This window comes from Phascolarctos cinereus, unplaced genomic scaffold (genome assembly GCF_003287225.1).
Source record: "Phascolarctos cinereus isolate Bilbo 61053 unplaced genomic scaffold, phaCin_HiC Scaffold_4;HRSCAF=312, whole genome shotgun sequence".
NCBI classification, from domain to species: domain Eukaryota; kingdom Metazoa; phylum Chordata; class Mammalia; order Diprotodontia; family Phascolarctidae; genus Phascolarctos; species Phascolarctos cinereus.
Window position 1 is genome coordinate 685974874 of NW_027555847.1, and position 20941 is coordinate 685995814.

The window sequence follows — 20941 nt, forward strand, 5'->3', positions numbered from 1 at the left end:
GAGTCATCTTTTAAGAAGTCAGCAATTGCATACAGTTATAGATTAAAATGCAACTTAACAGGTGCTTTACAATGTCAGATAACCGTTCCCCGGCATTTCCAAATTCCCTCTGGCTGACTGTATGCAGGCAGCCCTTCAGCTGGACTTGGGCAGTGCCTTTAATCTGACCGCTGACATCCGCATCTGCCCTTTGGATTGCTGACCGTGCCCTTCGGAGGCAGGCGGGACCTGCAGCTGTGGCGTGGCAGGGCTCACGCCTTGTTGCTGTACAAGTTTCTGCTGAACTGTCTGTGGAGCCACTGTTGTTGCAGGGAGCCCCTGTACTTGGTGCAGGCCGGCCGCCGTCTGGGACGTAGTCACAGTTTGTGGCTGAGGTTGAACCTAAACATTTGAGGGGACAGGACAAGTAGATGGTGCCACATTAAAAGGCTTGGGCCCAAAGCTCATTTGCTCCCTCTGGAGAGAGGACAAACAGCAGCACAGTCACTGCTGTCCCACTCACTCAGGTAAAATCCCATTTACCAGCCCTCATACTTAGGTACTGTTTACCAACAGTTAAGAGGATGAGGACACACTAAGAAACCAACACTGGCTGCCACTGGCTGCTTCTCCCCACTGAACCCCCTAAATAATCAGGTGCTTGAGCTTAGCTCAAGCTAAAATGCCTCAGCATTCCCAAGATAAAAATTAAGACTGTGCCTATCTACTACTGAATTTATTTTTGGATCTGAATGACCCACTTCCTGCCCCAAGGACTTCCAGTCTACAACAGGAAGACAAAACAAGTGCAGTCCAGTAGGAAAACCAATGCAAAGACGACAGTGGCTAGCAGCTCAGAGTGCCCATCACCGACTATCTTCTGAGGGTCTACGGCGGCCTAGGAAAGCTTTTCCCGAAGAAGTTTTGAGGAGAGAGGTTTGAATAAGGGAGAGAGAAGCAGTTTGCCAGATGGGAAAGGGGAGCCTATTCCCAGAGAAGGGAGCGGCATGGAGGAAACAGGCCCAAGAGTGGGAGAACGGAGCCAGCACTCCAGCAGAGAGGCCAGAGGTGGGAAGTGGGAAGGCTAGGAAGGAAACAGTGTGGAACAGTAGAGTGGCCAAGACAACCAGAACACGGACTGAGGTCTGGTAATGGAATGAACATTGTAGATACAGACAATGGTCAGCTACTTTCAGTAATTTCTGAAACTTACCTGCTGGGAAACAGAAACCATCTGTTGTATACTGGCCACTGTTGTTTGTTGCTGAACAACTTGAGGAATCTTTGCCACCTTAAAGAAGTATGAGGGCAGGTTAATATAAAAAGGGAATCGGAATTTCAATGTAAGAAGGGGCTTCAGAGGCCAATGAGACTACCCTATGCCTGAGGGGGAATTCCCCCTAGACGTCCCTAACAAGGAGCCATCCAGCCTGCACTTAAAAGGCCTACAGTAATGGAGCACTTCCTTACAGCCCCATCCCCTCTGCTACTGCCTCTGAACCTTCTCTGTCTCCACTCCTGAGCCCCAGATCTCAAAGCCAAGGGATAGGAGGAGCCCTTCATTCCCTGTGACTCTCACAGCAAGAGTGAAGAGGAGCAGGGCAAGGTCATTCTGAGAGGCACAATTTGCACCTCAATGGCACACTGGCCTGACTGTCCTTTGGAGGCGTTACCTCTGACACCTTAGGGGTACAGCGACACCCCTGCCATACCTGTAATGGGGCTGGCACTTGGTGGGCTCCTGTGGGCTTTGGGGTCTGGGACAGAGGTGTCATCAGGAACTGAGTTTTAATGCTGGGCTGAGGAGCATAAGTCACTTTCTGCTGCTGGGCCTGGACAGTGATTTGCTGTGCACTGATCTAGAGAACAAAACAGCTGTCTGCAGAGGAGGTTCTGGGAAATACGTAACGTAGCAATGATTATAATTTTAGGCCAGGGAATCTGCTCAAAATTATGTCAAATCTGTATTTCTAAATTGAGGACTTGATTCAGAAAGAAAAAGTAAAAGTCAGAAAATATGACAAACATCAATGAGAATTATTCAAACTCTGACTACAAGTGTGTAAATATCCACAAAAGAGAAGGTGGGAAAGACGGAGGGAGGGTAGGGTGGGGTGTGAAAAGAAAAGGGAGAAAAGAAAGAGAAGAGTGAGAGAGAGAGAGAGAGAGAGAGAAAAGGAGAGAGGAGAGGCAGAGAAAAGGGAGAGGAGTGGGGAGAGAGAGGAAGAAAGAAAGGAGAGAGAAGGGGGACCTTGAGAGGGAGGGAGGGAAAGAAGAGAGAGGAGAGGGTGAAAGAAGGGAGGGAGGGAGAGAGATTGGAGAAAGAGAGAGACATCCTGGAGGGGCCCAGAAGAAGCCCGCAGGTTTCCTGGGAATGGTACAAACTTCCCATAATGCAGTAAAATTTACAGCCTCTATAGTATGTCAGGAGAAGTCCATACCCGTACCCATTAAGGGGCTCACAGAAAAACTCTACCTTCTGCTGGACAGTCGTTTGACTCTGAGGCTGAATGACTTTCTGTTGCTGGTGGGTTTTGAGTTTCAGAAGTTGTTGGACATGCAATGGCTGAGCAACTACTGTTGGTCCTATATAAGAAAAACAACAATGGCACTTAGCATGCTGGAATGCCAGTCCGTATTACAGGAGGTGGATTTTCTCTAGCGTTTTGCTCATTTGTTCAGAAGATGGGAGTTGAAACCAACTACTGAACAGGAAAGTGAACAGGCTTTCTTCTGTTCCCCCACCTCCCCACCCCAGTCCTGGGCTTCCCACTGGTTAGACCCAAGGTCTCCTTTCACACAAAAATGCTTTGGTTCTGTCTCCCATTCTTAAGAGAGCAAAGGCTCAGCTGGCCACAGACTGCACTGATGAAAAAATAAAACCAACAAGCTCCACGCTGAAGGGCTTTAATAGGCCTGATACACATCGTGGAAATGAGGCCCTTCACATCTTAAAGCTAACTGACCAAAATGCCTGAAGATCCAGTCAAGCACCTGTGGCTTTCTGGGGTTGGCTGACAGCCCCCCCAATTCCTGTCCTGTTCACTGCGAGGGCTGTGACTGCCGGCGATGATGCCCCAGGAGGTTTGGCAGGAGCTGCAGGGGCAGTCTGTCCTGGAGCCGGAAGCTGAGAAGTGGCCACACGAGTCTACGCGGGAAGAAGCAGGGGTCACGTTAGTTTCCCAGTACCTTGGATCCATCATGAGTCTTTAAAGGGTGGAATCAAGCAATCAGCAAGTATTTCTGAAGCTCCCACAATGTGCCAGGCACTGGGCTGGCTTCTGGGGACACAAGACCAAAGAATGAAACAACCCCTCCTCCCAGGGAGCAAACGATCCGACAAGAGAGATAACAAGGACCTAATCACACACATGCAGCACACAGGTTAAGTTAATTAAGTACCACCACAGGCAAAGCGGCTAGATGCAAAGCAGTGTGAGAGGGAGAGCACTAGTAGTGACTGGGGGTTCAGGAAAGGCCTGATCTGCAGATGGGGCACCTACTCTGAGACAGAGACGAGGGGTCAGGCCATCAGCCACAAGGGATGGCCGGTGCAGAGGCCCAGAGAGACAAGGCCACTTTGGCCAGAATCCGTCTACTCGAAAAGCTGCTCTGAACAGGAGGGACGGAGAACTCACAAGGCGAGTGACCTGGAGGTTGGCCACGGCGGTGCCAGCCAGTACGGCTCCGGGCCTGGGGGTCTGGACGGCAGTGAGCTGGGGGGACGGCGCTGGAGGCGGCAGCAGAGGGGGCAGTGGAGGAGGCGCCGGAGCTGTCTGTGGTCCTGGTGGAGGCTGCTGCTGAGGCATGGGCTGGGAGGCCAGCTGCAGTTTATGCTTCTGCAGTTTGATCAGGTGCTCCTACAGAGAGACAAGAACATTCATTTTAGTCTGTTTTACTGAGCAGTGCCAACGCTTATGTAACTCCCACACTGTTACTTATGGATCCTGGGAAGGCTGAAAATTCAGTAAACTCATCCTTGCATCCACAATGTGTGGGTGTGTGTGTGTGTGTGTGTGTGTGTGTGTGTGTGTGTGTATGTATACATCTATATATACGTATGTATGCTAAAATACCGTACATGTTTTTACATAATGAAGAATAGAGACATTAAGACAAGATACTATATTGCTATAGGAACATTAGTCTTAATATCATGAGGCAACTGATGTTCATGGATATGGAATGACTGCCTGGGTCTTTAATCAGCAATAGTCAAAATAGGAAATGAACATCTTCACTGATTATGGACTTTCAAATCTCTTCATTCCCTACTGTAATGAAATTTTTTATGTCTGGGTAAATGCACCTGAATTGACTAATTGATGGTTTAGCGTATCAACTGTTTAATGTACAGGAAACCCTCAATCAACTGCAAGCCCAGCCACGCTTAAAATGTCAGCAGTTCTTCATTTTAATGCAAACTTACTTATCATTAAACATGTTTGTTTTCAATCAGTGAGCGATATTGACTTAATTTTGTTATTGTTTTTTGGTGAGGGCAATTGGGGTTAAGTGACTTGCCCAGAGTCACACAGCTAATGAGTGTTATGTGTCTGAGGCTGGATTTGAACTCGGGTCCTCCTGACTCCAGGGCCAGTGCTCTATCCACTGCGCCACCTAGCTGCTCCCTGATATTGACTTAATTTTAACCAGTATTTTTATCTATGTCATCACCAAATAATTCTTTATAAACATGAAAGTTTTCCCAGGGCTCCTTGAGTGACCTCTACTCTGATACTGTTCCCAAGGATGTGGTGGTAAATGTTTAACAACCAGCTCTTGGGGGAAGGGGGGGAGGTGAAGGGGATATACTCACAGCATACTTCTAAGGTTAATCTGCATTATTAACATTTTTCCCATCACTGTCTTAAGTCTAGACAATTAATAAAACAATACGTGAAGCCCCGATTTGTAGCATTTGCTGATTTCCAAAGTGTAAATGCTCACACTAAAAATGTAACAATCAGCTGGCACAAGCTAGCTCCAAGACACCCTTGAGGTTAGTCCTACCAATCTGGAAAGGCTTCGAGTACAGGTCTAGTGACAGATTATAAAATCTGTCATCCAAGGACCAGCCTAAGTTAGGAGAAGTTCATTACCAGGTTGGCTACAGAGAGTGATGCATTTTTCTGCTACCCCAACACGAACACAGAACTTCTACCAAGTCATTGTGGGGCTGAAATCTGCAATAGTGAAGGAAGCATCCTAAATGATGAAATTATGCACTCATGAAGTACAGAAATAATGGGAAAGTGAAGGTCATCTGGAGAGCTAAGCAAAGCAAACAAAAAGTTGATGGGCTTTGGATTACAACATCCAGTCTTTTAATAATCTGTTAGCAAGTGGTTGCTAGTTTCAAAAAATAAAAGTAAAAAAACCTCATACTAAGGATCAGTCCGTAAGTAATTCATTCTCTGTTCCCCCAAGTTTGTTCCTCCCTCTGACTTCATTAAGATAATAAATAACTTTAGGTGCTGTGTACAACAACACACATTAATAGCGATATCTGTGTGACACTTTATAACTCTCTGAGTCCCTTGAGATACACTGTACAGATACAGGAATAAAGAAAACCCACCTGTTGCCTACTGCTACCTGAGATCCCCATAAGTGCCTGGCATCAGTGAGTGTTCTCCTCTATCCCAGACCACCAGATCCCACAGGTGCCAGCAACACAGAGAGCTTGCCCATCTGACCTTCCGCCCAATGCCTCTTTCTGCTTTCTCTTTCCCATCAGGACGCTAACCCCAATAAAGCCTTGACTCTTGGCCCACTTCCCCTTTCCCAGCATTTATAGACTGGGCCCCTCCACCTCACTTTCCCTCCACAGGAAGGATATGACCGCCGCTCACACACTTGGATGAGCAAAGTGTCAGGAGCTACAACCCTTCCAGTAAGAGGGAAAACCACTGAGCCTTACTGTCTGCTCTGCCACCACCATATTCCAGACCCCTGGGCATCATCAACTCCCTTGATGCTGTGTATCCGAAAGAACCCTGTATCTTGCTATCCCCCTTCTACCAGATCCTAAGGACCACCAGCCTCTACATCTGCCCTGAGCTGAACCCTCCATATGCACTGTCTCCCCCAAAAAGAACACTAGCTTCTTGAAAACAGAGAGGACTGTCTCACTTCTGTGTTTCTATCCCCAGTCCTTAGCCTAGTGCTTGGAACAAAGGAAGTGCTTAATAAATGCTTGTTCATTCATTATTTTGGGTGAAACCTTGTTGTCTTTCCATCCTCTCTCCCTTCCCTCTCTACCCCAACAGTTCAGAAGTCCAAGGGGTCATTCTGTCTCCTAAAATCTCTTACAGCAGATATACAATCCTCTCTCCTTCCACTCCCACCACTATTCTAGTACAGGTTCTCACTAATACCCATTGGACCTCTTATCACCAAAGCCATTCTACTCACAACAAAGACTTTCTAAGCTAGGATACCTTTCCTGTGGTTTTTATTGGACCTGGAAACTGCACCAGCCTATGACTTTGCCCTGAAATAGTGGGACCCACACCTGAGTTGCTACTTGCTGCTGCCTGAGAAGCTGGAAGTGGGCAGGAGTGATGGTTTTGCTGGAAAGCTGAACTCCTGTGGCTGTCCCTGCAAAGAAAACAGAGAAGTGCTCAAATCCAAAAAAGAAAAGAAACCCCCAAATCTATATTTTGAGGGATGATAAAATTAGTGAATCTATAGGTAACACCTTAGCTTATGCTAGAAAGGATTCTACTCTAGGAAGGATGATTTGGAAGGATGATTTAACCCTGGAAAAGTCTGGAGATTTTGAGGTAGTTTAGAAGACACAAACACATGCTAAAGATAAAGAAAAATAATTTTCAGATAAAAGATGGTTTCCTGGCTTCCTTTTATCATACCTATACATACAGCAATGAAACCAGCACGCATGTCATATATTGTGCTGTAGACACAGTTAAAGTAAATGATCTGCACAGCTAATAAATAATAAATAAATAACACTGTACGTGTTCAAAATTAATGTTTCTATTTTTGCAGGCCCTTTTTAGATCTGTTTTACAAGTAAAAGTGTAAGAAAACCCAGTTGTTACCTTGTGTTACCTGAGTCACTAACGACCTTGTCTGAGCCTGCACAGGGGTCAGGCTGGTCATGGCCACAGTGGACGCTGGGATAGGAGTGAGTGCTCGCACCCCCTGAGTGGACGCGACAGAGAGGAGCTCGGCAGAAGCTGCAGGTGTGACAGCTGGCCGAGGCTGGCTATGAACCACTGGAGCAGGAGTGCCACCTCCTGAAGCCTTTTTTAAAAAGAATACCAAATGTGAACTTTTCTTCAAAGGGGTGCAAATATAAACCAAACATTCTTTTAAAAAAAAGTCAGTGCCTCTCAGTTTGTTGTGACTAGCTAATGCTTAACTATGGGAGTATGGGGGCTTTCTGCCACTGATGGCTGCCTGAATGGTAAGTAGACCACCCAGTTCACACCAGACTGAAAAAAGATCAAGAAATCCAATGAGAAACCATAGTAAGTGACTTCATCTACCCAGAGCTACTCAAAAAATTTGCCTACAAGTCTAGCATGTCTGGAGATGAGATATGTAGCCTGCAAGTCCACTGCAAGAGCACAGGATTGCCCTAAACAAGCCCCAGAATAGTCAGAAAACCCTGGGATGCGGTACTTGGGAGCCCTAGGGAGGGAGCAGCAGGCAACAATACAGTGGACAGCATGGCACTATGATACTCAGATCCAGAAAGGCAGGGTCTGAAATGCAGGGGTCAGACATCCTGAACACTGTCCTGAGATGCCAAAGAGGGCCCTGAAGATCTAGTGCTCTGACCCTGAAAGATCCCAGAGAATCAGACTCTGGGAAGTGGAAGTCAGCACAAGAATCCAGGGCGTGCAGGGCGAGACCATGCTGGGAAAAGAGCCTGGTTCTACCACAAATCCTCAGTCCAGGAACTACAGCTGGAGAGTTGAGTCAAGCAAAGAAAACACCTGCCAATTATGGCCAATTAAACTTCGAATCTAGAGATCCAGGAAAAGGAGAGATTAACTCCAGAATAACTATCAGAAGAGACTTAAAGCAAAAATGGATTTTTTTCCACAAAGACTACATAAGTACTTAGCAAGAGATTTTTCAAAAATGAAGTAAAAGCTTCTGAGGAAAGAACTGGAAGGACAATAAGTAGCTTAGAAGAGAAAGTGATAAATCTTACCAAAGAAGAGGAAATCTCTGAAAACTAAAATAAACCAAATGGAAATCAATGACTCCATGCGAAAGCAAGAAATATCGCAATAAGATCAAAAGGTTGAAAAAAAACAAGAAAATATAAAATATCTAATATCAAAAACATGGACCTGGAAGAGGAGAGAAAAAAAAATCATGATTTAATGAAAAAAAAAAAGTCCAGACTCAATATTTCAAGATATCATATATGCAAACAGTCTAGAGCTACCAGAGGGTAGAAGTAGAAATAATCTACCAATCTCTTCCTGACAGGAACCCCCAGTAAAAGTCCCAGGAATACTATAGCCAAAATCCAGCCAAATTCCCAAGTCAAAGAAAAATACTGTAAACATATAATCAGAAGCAGCTCAACTACCAATCAAATCAGGGTGATTTAAGACCTGTTAACTTCTACTAAGAAACAAGAAAGAGATTTGGGAATATAATATTCCAAAAGGCAGAGGATCTAGGCCTATATAGCCCAGAATTACTTGCCCAGCACAGCTGGATATATTTCTTAAAGAAAATAAAATGGATCTCTAGTGAAATGAAGAACTTTCAAACATTTCTGATTAAAAAAAACAAACAAACAAACCTGAGTAGGACCATTGAAATACAAACACAAAAAAAACAAAGAAACCCAGAAAGGAAATTTGAGTAAGTGGAAGGAATTGTTTGATTTTTCATAACTGGAAAGCATGAGATGAGCATACAAACCTGGAAAAAGGGGTGGAGCAGTGGCCATGAGATGAACTAACTCACATCTGAAATGGACAGAGGACTGTTGAACATAACACATACACACAAGCAAAATAAGCTTCCTGACCCTGAAGTAAGGGTCAAAAGTGGGGGGGGGGATGAAAGAACTAATCATCTAAGAGGGTACCTTAGATCACCTCTTAGGTGGGGAATGGCCAACAAAATATGTTATATGAATGCAATGGGATATGATTTTACCATGAGAAATTATAAAAGATGATTTCAGAGAATCCTGAGTAGTATGAACTGGCACAGAGTGTAGTGAGCAGAACCAGGAGAGTAATTTATACAAAGACAGTAACACTGTAAAGAAAAACAACTCTGAAAAATCTCAAAACTCTTATCAAGGCAGTAACTGGCCATGCCTCCAGAAAACCTAGGATGAAGCACATTACCCACTTCCTGATGGAGAGGTCATGGACAGAAGGTGACAAAACATACACTTTGGGATATGGCTACTGCAGATTCACATGTTGCTGACTTTGCTTAGCACTTTACAAACATAATCTCACTGGATCCTCACAACAACCCTGGGAGGTAGGTATTATTAGGTAGGTATTATCCCCATTTTACAAATGGGGAAACTGTGGCAGACAGCAGTTAAGTGACTCACGCACGGTCACACAGCTAGGAAGTGTCTGAGGTCACATCTGAATTCTGGTTCACTCTATCCAGTGCTCTATCCACTGTATCACCTGAGCTACCTCAGAAAAGCAAAAAGCAACAATTTTAAAAGGAGACCTACTCTCTATGCAAAGGAGAACATATTGACCTCAAAGAGAGGATGTATAGAAACAACTTAAGGATTATAAGTCTCCCAGAAGAATAAACGTGAGACAGTTGAACACCCCAATACATGAACTAATACAAGAAAATAGCCCAGAACTTCTGATCACAGAAACATAATGCCAACTGAAAGAATCCAGAGAGCATCTCCAGGAGATAAAGAAGAAAATCCCAGGCTGCAAACTCCAAGACATATAGTGGTTAAATTTAATTAATTTCAATGACAAACAATAAATTCTGCAAGTGACCAGGAGAAAGACTTTCAACTGAAAAAGAAAAGAAAATGGAACAACCCAGGACGATTCTGTACCCACCAAAAACCGTAAGAAGGAACAGAATAATGTGTTCCAAAGAGCAAAGGAATTGGAGATACAACCTATGGTGACATACCTTGCAAACCTGAGCCTAATCATCAATGAAAAAAGATGGACATTCAATTTCAAAAGAGAAATTTGAGGCATTCCTACAAAGAAAACCAGATTTGAACAGATGATTTGCTTTGCAAACACTTCAGACAACAAAAGTACAAGAGAGCTAAATACAATTGTAACTAAATAAATTACCCCTCTCCCCTCAAAAAGGGGAAATAATAGAGAAAGGCAATCTGTAACCCCAGACAAGTAAGTCACTTCACCACTGCGATCCTCAGTTTCTCATCTGTTAAATGGGGCAAACTTGCACTCACAAGGTTGTTAGGACCAAAGCACTTTGTGAGCCTTGAAGCACTACAGACAGATGGGGTGTGGCTGCTCTTATAACTATCCATTAAAGTCTTCCTCCAGTGCTTCATCACGGTGTGGAGGCAACCCAGGCTCCCCCAAGGCTGTCAGCAAGTTCAAGTTCTGGCAGGTCCCATGAAGGTGGAAAGGCTTCCAGGAGAGGCCAGCCCATGCGCCATTTGTTTGGGATCACAGGGTCATGGATTTAGAGCAGGAAGAGACCTTCTAGGTCATCTAGGTCACACCCCTCCTCTTAGAGCAGGTTAAGTTTGCAGAGGCTCATCCATCACCTTGGAGCTGACTGACTCATTACGATGGGTTTTGGCCAAAGAATTTCAAGAAATCATGCAATGAGGCATGAAAGGCTTCTTATCTGCAGGGGCAGAATAAGCATCCACACTGACGAAATCATGCCTCTTTATTTAAAGAATTAGAGTGCTTAACAAAATAATGATAATAGCTAATATTTACAAAGTTTTTTGCATACACCATCTAATTTGACCAGGCAGACATCCTAGTCACAAGATTAGGTTTGTCCTTTGGGAGCAGTTTAGACTAATTACACCACAGCCAATAAGACTCTAAGAAAATGGGACCTGTGCTGTGTTACCTGGACTGTGGGCAGGAAGGAGGCCGAGCCATTACTTACTGCCAGTGGTCCAGGCATAACTGGTGAGGCAAGACGCTTATTGATGGGCTGGAATGTAGCTGCTGGGACGCCAGCAACTGTGTTCACGAGGACATTTCCATTCACGGTAGCTGAAAACAAACCAAAACCAGGGAAAATGTAATAAAGTAAAAGACTTTTGCTGGTTTTCTTTCCAAATCATAAAATGCTGTTACAAAAAGCTCTTACCTGTTTGGACACTTGTACCTGTGCCAGCAGGTTTGATCGTTCCAGCCTGTTGAAAAGACAGTTTAAGTCACAGTATAAGCCAAAATAATATCCGACATTGTGCACAGGACATTGCATTTTTCTGAGCTCATCTGGAGTGGAAACAGTGATGGATTCGGGAGTTGGAAAACCTGGGCTGGAGCTCCAGCTCTGCCCCTGGTGACTAGCTTTGTGATCTTAAACAAGTCACGTGCCCTTTCTGCTTGCTTCTGCTTGGTTCACAGACACAGTGGGACCGAGCAGCCTTGGGCAAGGCACAAACATGAGGGATATTATCAACAGACACTGGCGCCCACCTGGACAAAATGAGGCAGGAGATGAGGACTACGGGGGAAAAGATCACAAACCAGCATGTAGACATGAGAGAGCAGGAATGAGAGACGTCACTTACCTGGATGTGTACATACAAGAGCTCTTTCTCTACCAAAAGCAAACAAGCTAATCAATTCTTGGCCTGCCTTGTTCTGCTTGGCGTATGGCAGGGAAAGGGGAGCCTCCACTTACTAACTGCCATGGGGGCTTCTTTCTCAGGCACTAGATGGTCATTGAGGTCCTTTTCAATTATAAATCAGTAATTCTGGGATTAATGCTAATTTCATTCTTCAGAAAGATGGAAGAATGGACAGGGAGAAGTGTCATCAACATGGAGGAACTGGTTTCTGGGAAGGGAACGGTAGCAGCTCTGTGGGGCAGTGACTACTCCAACATCCCATCTGTAATACAGCAGAAAAGGAATAGTTGGACATGCCCCTTAAGTTTTGGGAGAGCACGCTCCAAAGTGCCAAGCAAAGCATCTGTTGCTGCTGTTCAGTCATTCTGCAGTAATACTGACTCCAGCTGACCAAAATTCTACAGGCTAAGTCAGCCCAGAAGGAAGAGAGAGAAGCAATTCTCCCGAGGAGGAAAAGCCTCTTCTCTGAGGAAACTTATACAGATACCCAGGGAACTCACAGACCAACCCGGATTCTCCAACACATGTACAAAAGATGAAAGCAAGAGGGCAGGTCAGAAAATGACAACAAACCCTGGTGAGTTCAAGGAACAGGAGCAGAAGCCCCAAGGCTCAGACTGGGCCAAAGTCACCTAGGAAAGTTAAGGACAACAGAAATCTTTTTTCCAAGCTATACTGGAGAAGAAGGATTACCACAAAAGGCAGAGATGGGGACAACGCTCAGAGGAGAGAGGAGGAAGAGGATGACAGACTGGTCTGATGTGACTTTGGCTTCTGCTACTTTTGCCAAGGAGAATAATCTTTCAACTGGAGAGAAAATAACAGAAAGTATATATGTGTGCATATGTATGGATATACATACATACACACACACACACATATATATATATGGATGGATGGATATACATATATATATTTATTACATACTTATGTATTCACTTGCACATATACATACACTGTGTATGTATACTGTGTATATATGGACGTGTGGCTATATGGATATATACATACACAGAGAGAGAGAAATGCAAAGCAGTCTTGGAAAGGAAGGCACTAGCAGCTTGGAGCATCAGGGCATGGGAAGGGAAGGGGAGAGGGCGGGGGTAACAGGGTCAGACCTGTACTTTAGGGAACTCACTTTGGCAGCTGTGTTAAGTGGAGTTTAGAAGAAAATGAAACCAAGTGGACAGTTATTGCTAAAGTCCAGGGAGAAGATGAGAGCTTGAACTAGGTGGTGGCCATGTGAGTGGAGGAACAGGGCTGTGAGTGATAGATGGAAGTTGGGGAAACAGAAATGATGCAATTTGACAACTGATTGGCTATGTGGAGTGAGAGTGAGGAGTAGAGAAGGGCCCTGAGCTGCAAACCCAGGTAACTGGAAGGATGCTGGCCTCCAACAGTAACAGAGAAGCTCAGGAGGGGAGTGGGGCTAGGGCTAAAATTACAAATTCTGTTTTGGAGACTTTGAGTCTGAGGTGCCCACAGAACATCCAATTCAGAATTTCTGGCAGGCATATGAGGGAGACTCAGCTTAATGGGAGTCAACTGAGTGCTATGGCCACCAAAACAAGCAACCCAATCTTGTGCTCCAGGACAAGAAAGGCCCCAGTCATGCTGCTCTTGTTGCAGCCTGACCACATCTGAAGTATGATGTTTCATTCTGGGTGTAACACTTTAGGAAGGGCAATGATAAGCAGGTGAGCCTTCAGAAGACGGCGACCAGACTGGTGAAGACCATCATTCAGCTCACAAGTATCTTCTCCTGACTCTGTGCCCTTTGCCGGGCTGTCCCCAATGCCCAGAATGCTCTTTGTCTGTCTCCTGGCTCCCCTAGCTTCCTTCAAGCCTTGGCCCAAATCCCACCTTCTACAAGAGCCTCCTTCCTCCTACCTCACCCTGCTAGTGCCTTCCCTCTGAGATTATTTCCCACTTACACTGAACATATCTGGCCTGTACCTGCTTATTTACATTCTATCTCTCTTCTTAAGGACAAGGACACTGTTTTTCCCTTTCTCCACGTTCCCACAGTGGACATAGTAAGTGTTCAAATAAAGTCTTGTGGAATAACTGATGATATTAAACATCTAGTATGTTCCAGACGCTGTGCTAGGTTCGGAGGATACTAAGACAAAAGTGAAAACAGTTCCTGCCCTCAAGGAGCTTTCATTCTAGCTGAAGGAGACAACATGTCCATGTATGCATACGTACAAAATACGTGAGAGGTAATTTGGTCAACTGGGGAAAGGTGCAAGCAGCCATCGGGGTCCGAGGAGGCCTCAGACAGAAAGGCCTTGCTATAAGCCTTAAAGGCAAGCAGGGCTTCTGAAAAATGGACACGAGCAGGGAGGACACTCTAGGCCTGGAGGACAGGCAAGACAAGGTGTGAAGGCCTGAGATGTCCTGCCACGGATGACCAATAGCAAGAAGGCCCATTGTTGGCAGGATCAAAGCGTATGTAGAAGACAAATGAAAAGGCGGGTTGGCTGTGAATTCTTTGCCAACCAGAGAATTTCATATTTGATCCTAGAGATGATGGGAGGACACAGTTTGTGTAGTAAAAGAGTGCTACGGTCAGGTCTATGTTTCAGGAAATCAGTGTGGAAGCTGTGTGCAGGGCGGACTGGAGAGGGGAGAATCCTGAGGCAGGGAGATCAATTAGGAGATCACCGCACTGGCCCAGGGAGAGGAGAGGAGAGCCTGAGCTTGGGGATGGCCACGGGAGGGGAAAGAAGGGGACAGATGCGAGAGGCACTGTGGAGATGTAACAAGACCGGGCAGCTGCCTGGATGTGTGAGATAAACAAGAGAGAGGAGCAGAGAATGACAACAAGCCTGAGAACCTAGTCAGGCCAAGAGCAAGGTGGTGCTCTCAACACAAATTAAAGGTTCAGAGAAGGCCGAGTTTGGGGTCAAGAGAAAGAGCTCAGTTTTGAACATGTTGACTTTGCCATGTCTATACAGAAGTGTCAAACACATGGCCTGTGGGCCTCATGCAGCCCACAACACTCCCAAAATATAACTGGGAAATATTTAACAACATAAATTGAACATAAATAATGTGAATGTGTGATTTTCTAAGTCAACATTCAGCCCACACGAATCTTGAAGTGCTTCACTGGTCCTCCTTTCTGATCAAGTTGGACACCTGTGGTTCACAGAGCAGTCAGCATGGAGCAGAGAAGACTTAAGAAGGACATGCTCACTGCCTTCCTGTATTTAAGGGGAATTAAGCTTGTTTTGCTGTGTCTCAGAGGGGAAAACTAGAAGTAATGGGCAGAAATGGCAAAGATGCCTTTTGAGGTCTGATACAAGGGGAAAACTTCCTAACAATCAGAGGCCCCCAAAGTGCCCTGGGCTCTCTCCAAAGGCAATGGGCTCTTCCTCACAAGAGGTCTCCAAGCAAAGGCTGGGTTGACTGCTTCTCAACTAAGTTGTAGATGGAATTAAATGCCAGTGAGTTCCCTTTGGGCCATTAGACAGTAATTCTGTGATTCTTTGATTCAGTAATTTTACTTGGATTGTAATTAGTAATTATCCACATAAATATAGCCTTAAACTTTAAAGTTTACTCACTTTTATTCTCAGTTACTTGCATAATGTCACTTAACTTAGATCTGGTGAATTCAAGTGAAACCTAATCCTTGCCATTTATGCATTTATGGCACTCTCTCTCCCTCTCTCCTTCTCTCCCTCTCCCTTTTCCCCCACCCCACCTCAAGTGCCCAAAAGTACTGTTTGGTCATACGGCTATTTCAGGGGATCTGAACAATGTCCCTTTAACAGGTTCCTCAATATATATGGCACTGGGTATCACAAGCAACCCAATAAAGGAGGGGTCACACATGAAGAACTTTTCTTAAAATATAAACTTAGAAGAATGATAGTTTCTTTTCCACAAGTTCTTACCAAGACTGCAGAGGTGGCTACAGTAGCTGCTGCAGGCTGCACTAAAGCTGAGGGCTGCTGGACCACCTGGGGCTGGGGCTGGGGCTGGGGCTGGGGCTGGGGCTGGAGCTGCACTGGAGCCTGAGGCTGCTGCTGGTGCTGCCCGGCTGCTTGCTGGGTTTGCTGCTGCTGCTGCATCCCTGTTTGCTGTTGGGCTCTCTGCTGTTCAGCCAAAGCCTAGAAACAAGTGGGGAAAAACACCACCATTTCCCACACAGTTAGCAGGAGCATCTGCACTCAAGTCTGCCATATTACAGCATGTTGGGATAACCCTGGCACAGAAATCAATCTTTTCATGTATGAAAGGACAAATCTACAGAGGAAGTCTAAGGGCAGTTCCCAGGAGGGCTGGAAGCATCATCAAGTGCTTCACTACAGAATCATGCTGCACAAGGAGATTATCTCTTCTTCGATGTGCAACACATGAACTGTTAGTATGATCAGTTAGGAGACACTTTAGTGGCTACTTTACCTTCTTCTCCTTAGCAATACGTTCAGCCCGTAAGGAAGCAACCTGAATTGGAGGCAGGGGCTTGTCATAATTGATTCCACTAGAAAGAGAAGTAAAGATTTATAGAAAATTTCAGAGGAAAAACCGCTCCCTATAATTGAGAACTGTTATGAATTCTGGGTCCCTACCTTTCAGCAAACACTGATGCATGTTTGGGATTCTTCTGGAAAGGATTCATTCCAAGCCTAAAAGTTAAGCAAATATTACTGTTGTGGTGGCTACTATTACTGTTGCTATTGTCAACAATAGCTGTTCTCCAGGATAAATGTCTAGTTTATTCAACTGATCATCATATGACATGACATCTCCTCACCTTCCTGGTCAGCATCCTCTTTATTCCAGCTTGTCACAATCCTTCCTAAAACATGGTGCCCACAATTAAAAAGCCTGTTGGCAACTACATCATATTGCTGATTCATACTGAGTAACTAAAAGCCCAGGTCTTTTTCAAATGAACTGCCCTTCAGGTAGAGCTCTATAATTGTATACTTGTGCCATCTATTTTTTGAATCTAAAGGCATAACTTTACATTTATCCTATTAAACTTCATCTTGCTAGCATCAGGCTCGAGTTCTGAGATTCTTTTAGACCTAAATGCTATCATCCAATGCATTAGATATGCAGTGTGTCATCTGCAGATGAAATAAGAATATCCCCTATGTCTTCATCTAACCCCAGAGTTCATGGGGTTCATGGAGAGATTTCAGGGGGTCTGCGAACTCAGATGGGAAAATACAATGTCATTATTTTCACTAACTTCTAATTGAATTAAAATTTCCCTTAATTATGAATTTTTTTGAAAAATTATTCTGAGAAGGGCTCATAGGCTTCAGTAGACTGCCAAAAGGGCCCCAGATACAAAAAGATTACAATCCCCCAATCTAAGACATTGATAAAAATGCTGACAGAGGACAGAGACCTTCAGCACTCTGCCAAAGCCTTCTCTCCCATGGACACAGTTACATTAATCATCTTGTCTAGGAATTGATTCAATCAACAACATATCTATTAACCTGACAGGAAGTTCCCCTCATAAACCAATTCCTCTTACCTGTTTGGAAGCCCTATACCCTTACACTTCTCCCATCCCTCAGGTACACATGTACACACACAAACACACACACACACACACACACACACACACACACACACACACACACACACACACACACACACATGCCTAATGTCTTCAAGCATCCTCACCCTCACCCTGATATTCCTAATGGAAAGGTTTGAAAGCTCTTATGCCTGCAGATGCCCCCTATGTGCCAACTCAGCTCAAAAACACCATTAATTAGATGAAAAGAGAACAATCATAAATAACTTACAGGGGCTTACTCAGGGGACTTCTCTTTCCTGCAATCATTTTCGCCATCTCAAAGTGACTGATATAAAGTTGCATGCGGGTGGCACCTTCATCTTGGGCATAGACCTGGTTGGTGCGAAGTGGACGACTATTCTTGGTCTACAAAGGAGTGTAAGAGAAAGGTGTGAACAATAATCCCCCAATATATTCTGTTTCCTTGTCCTACAGTCTGTGTCCCGAATTCATGGCCCAATGCAGCAAGGCCCTTGAACCCAAGACAAAGTTTGCAGACTCTCCTCTGAAGACTGAAACACCCAGCATCAAACCGTCTAGGGTCAACAGAGCCCTGAAGTTAGGATGGCCACACCCTGGAGCTGTACTATCCCCCAAATCTGAAAATATCCCCAAAGTCACAGAAACAGATGGCCCCAAGTACATATCATCTCCAAATGAGGACAATCATTGTTTATGGCAAATATGGCACTGATCCTTGCAAAGAAGGACCCAACTGTTACCTAGAGTATCTAAATGTGATGGGGCAATGACTACAAGGCACAAATATGGCCCTCAGGTTCTGTGAACAGAGGAAATCACTACCACTAGCAGAGTTCAGGCACGGATCCATCCCCCACACACCATTTCCTATCATAAGCTCTTAGCACTTATATGTGAAGAACATACTCTCCATGAATGGGAGGGGGTTACATCTCCCAGGTCTCTTTCCTCTAATCTATCCTATATACTACTGCTAAATTAATCATCCTAAATTGCCACTGCTTTACAGACACTCCACCCCTATTCAAATGCCTCCATTTGCCCTCCTCAGCTTACAGAACAAAGGCCAGACTCCTTAAGCCCTGCCATCAAAGCCCTGTCCATTCTGGCTCTGACCTGTCTTTCCTTCCCTATCTGACATTCAACTTTTGCTCAAACCAGACTAGTCTTCTCATCATGCTCTTAATATCCTTTGTGCACTTCTACTTTGATGTTTCTTCTCACCTTCTTCCTGCCTCACCATTAGTGGAAATGCCTTTAAACCTTCTCTCTACATAATCACTACCTATCCTTCAGCATCAGATCAAATCCCACCAGATCCAAAAAGTCTTCCCAAATGATCCCCACCCACATTCCTCCCCTAAACTATATTACTTTCACTGGCTATGCTCCCTATCTGGCACATAGACAGAACAACAGACACATAACCATGGATTAATTATCTCTTTATCTCGATGCCTTATCTACAAGTCAGGACTCACATCTTAGCTTCATGGCTCCCTCAGCACCTGGGATATGACCCTGCAGGTACATCACAAATAGTATTTGTTGACAGACACACAAATACACAAAATTCACCCAGAAAGACCACTGAGAATGTTGGTTGAAGGCACTCCATAGAGAATAAAATATAGTATATATGTCCCTGTTAGGCAAATATAACTCCTATATCAATGGGCTGGACATAATGCAAGAATTATTTTTCATGTAATACCTTACCATACTTGTACTGGTACTAGCTCAAATACTTATTTTTAAAACATCTGATAATACCTACCTTATACATGTTTTTGGCCTTCTTTTTAGGGTTTGCTTCAAACATGAGCTGTCAAATAGGAAAAATCAATTAATATCAAAAAGCACTCGATTTCCTCTGAGCCTTATTAATAAAAGAGAGTTTGTTTTCTCAAGTGTGGAAAAAGAATAAAAACAATTTAGAGACTAGCGAATATTTTTCATAATCTCTACTTCATAGCCAACTCTGCAAAATAGTATATGGGTAGGTTTTTCTTCCATATAATGATAGCTAACATGTATATATAAAGTTTGCAAAACACTTTACAAATATTGTTGCATTTAACTGTCACAATAATTCTGTAAAGCAGATGCATTTATATCCTCAATTTTCAAACGAGGAAACTGAGGCTGAAAAAGATGAAGTGACTGGCCCGGGGTCATGTAGCTAAGTAAGTCTCCCGGGTAGGATTTGTACTCAGGTGTTCCTGACTCCAGTGCGCAGCCCTCTGTGCATACACTGACAACACAATTCCCCTCCCAAAGGACAGCACCAAAGCAGAACGAGGACCTGCAGCGTTTTATCAACTCTTGTTGCTCTTCCAGCCCAGGGGAGGACAAGGGTTAGTTATTTAAATGTTTCTGTAAGAATTGAGCAACAGAACATAATCGACTGAACAGATGGAAAACATCTTGTCAAAAACAGCAGCTGAAAGAAAGCCCTAAAAAGGGCTACATGAGGTTTCACATAGCATCAAAAGCAGCACGTTTCCTCTTTCAGGACAGGAGAGCCCTTCACAATAATCCCAACAGCCTCACCTCACATCAGCCTAGTGCTGCAGCATGGATAAGGCAGTTTTATACAAGTACATGTAAAGCAAATGTTCTCTCTGCATTACAGATGAGGGCAGCCATGTGCCCAAGGTCCAAAGCTCAGCAGGGTCAGAAGCAGAACTCAGAACCCCATCTCCTGGGTCCCTGATCAAGGGCCTTCTCCTACTGGCACAAAACATCCCTGTAAAACTTGGGAAACACCTAGATTTGTGAGCAATTCAAAAATCAGCTCACCTTTCCTTCTTCCCTCGGAATGATGACATTTTCATAGCGGTTTCGGCACTGCTTGGGAGAGCGGTAAACGCGGCTATAGGAGTTGACAACATCACTTACAAGATCCCAATTAGGGGTGTGTGCTGGTGATACAATAGCAAGATTTAAAGGAAGCTCGAGCAGCTGCTTTACAGCCTAAAATGGGGGGAAAAAATCATCATTTTTATACATAACATTTCAAATGTAAATATCCAACACAAATCACGAGACTAGAAAATCTTCCCAAATTTAAAAAGGAAAGCAGAAAGGGTCATCAAAAGCCCACTGCTGTCTGGAGAGTCCCTCACCTGCAGCAATGCCCAGTCTTCACTAATGAGCCACTCTGGGCTGTCTGGCCCACACTCTGCTGTCGGTTTGACCGCTGCTGGAGAAGATCTGGCAAACTGAGTCTGCTGCTTCAACAGAACGTTCTTCCTCTGCTCCTTACCCTCTCGGCGCGTCTTAGACGTCCCGGGAGTCACCCGGTCAAAGAGGGATCGAGGAGGAATGACGACCTCCCCATGCCGCTGCTTCTTCTTCCGACCGACGGCTAAGGAGACAGTACGAGAGACATTTGTAAAGGCAAGCACAAGGAAGACAGAATGCAAACGTCCAAGGGCTGTGGCAAGCTGAGGAACACCGGTAAATACAATCTAGACACAAATAAATGTTGGTTCCACTATCACTCTAGATAGCTGCTGCTTTCCAACATCTTACAGACACTACACTGTCACTCTTTCCCCTATTAACTTTGACCAAAGCAACAATGAAAAGGCGCCTAGCTGATCATTAAA

The 20941-nt window shown here is 44.6% G+C and overlaps 1 protein-coding gene across 1 annotated transcript in view; it reads right to left on the reverse strand.

The window, feature by feature from the left end:
* Positions 1–135: 135 nt before the first annotated feature.
* Positions 136–20941, reverse strand: part of EP400 (E1A binding protein p400) — a 262063-nt gene continuing 241257 nt past the window's right edge. The window contains 17 exon segments of the mRNA XM_078154252.1: positions 136–381; positions 1193–1270; positions 1692–1838; positions 2456–2565; positions 2974–3127; positions 3618–3839; positions 6497–6582; positions 7047–7251; positions 11095–11204; positions 11302–11347; positions 15697–15912; positions 16208–16286; positions 16375–16431; positions 17575–17711; positions 19105–19152; positions 20130–20303; positions 20456–20697. Of these exon segments, the coding sequence (XP_078010378.1) occupies positions 136–381; positions 1193–1270; positions 1692–1838; positions 2456–2565; positions 2974–3127; positions 3618–3839; positions 6497–6582; positions 7047–7251; positions 11095–11204; positions 11302–11347; positions 15697–15912; positions 16208–16286; positions 16375–16431; positions 17575–17711; positions 19105–19152; positions 20130–20303; positions 20456–20697 (2357 nt within the window).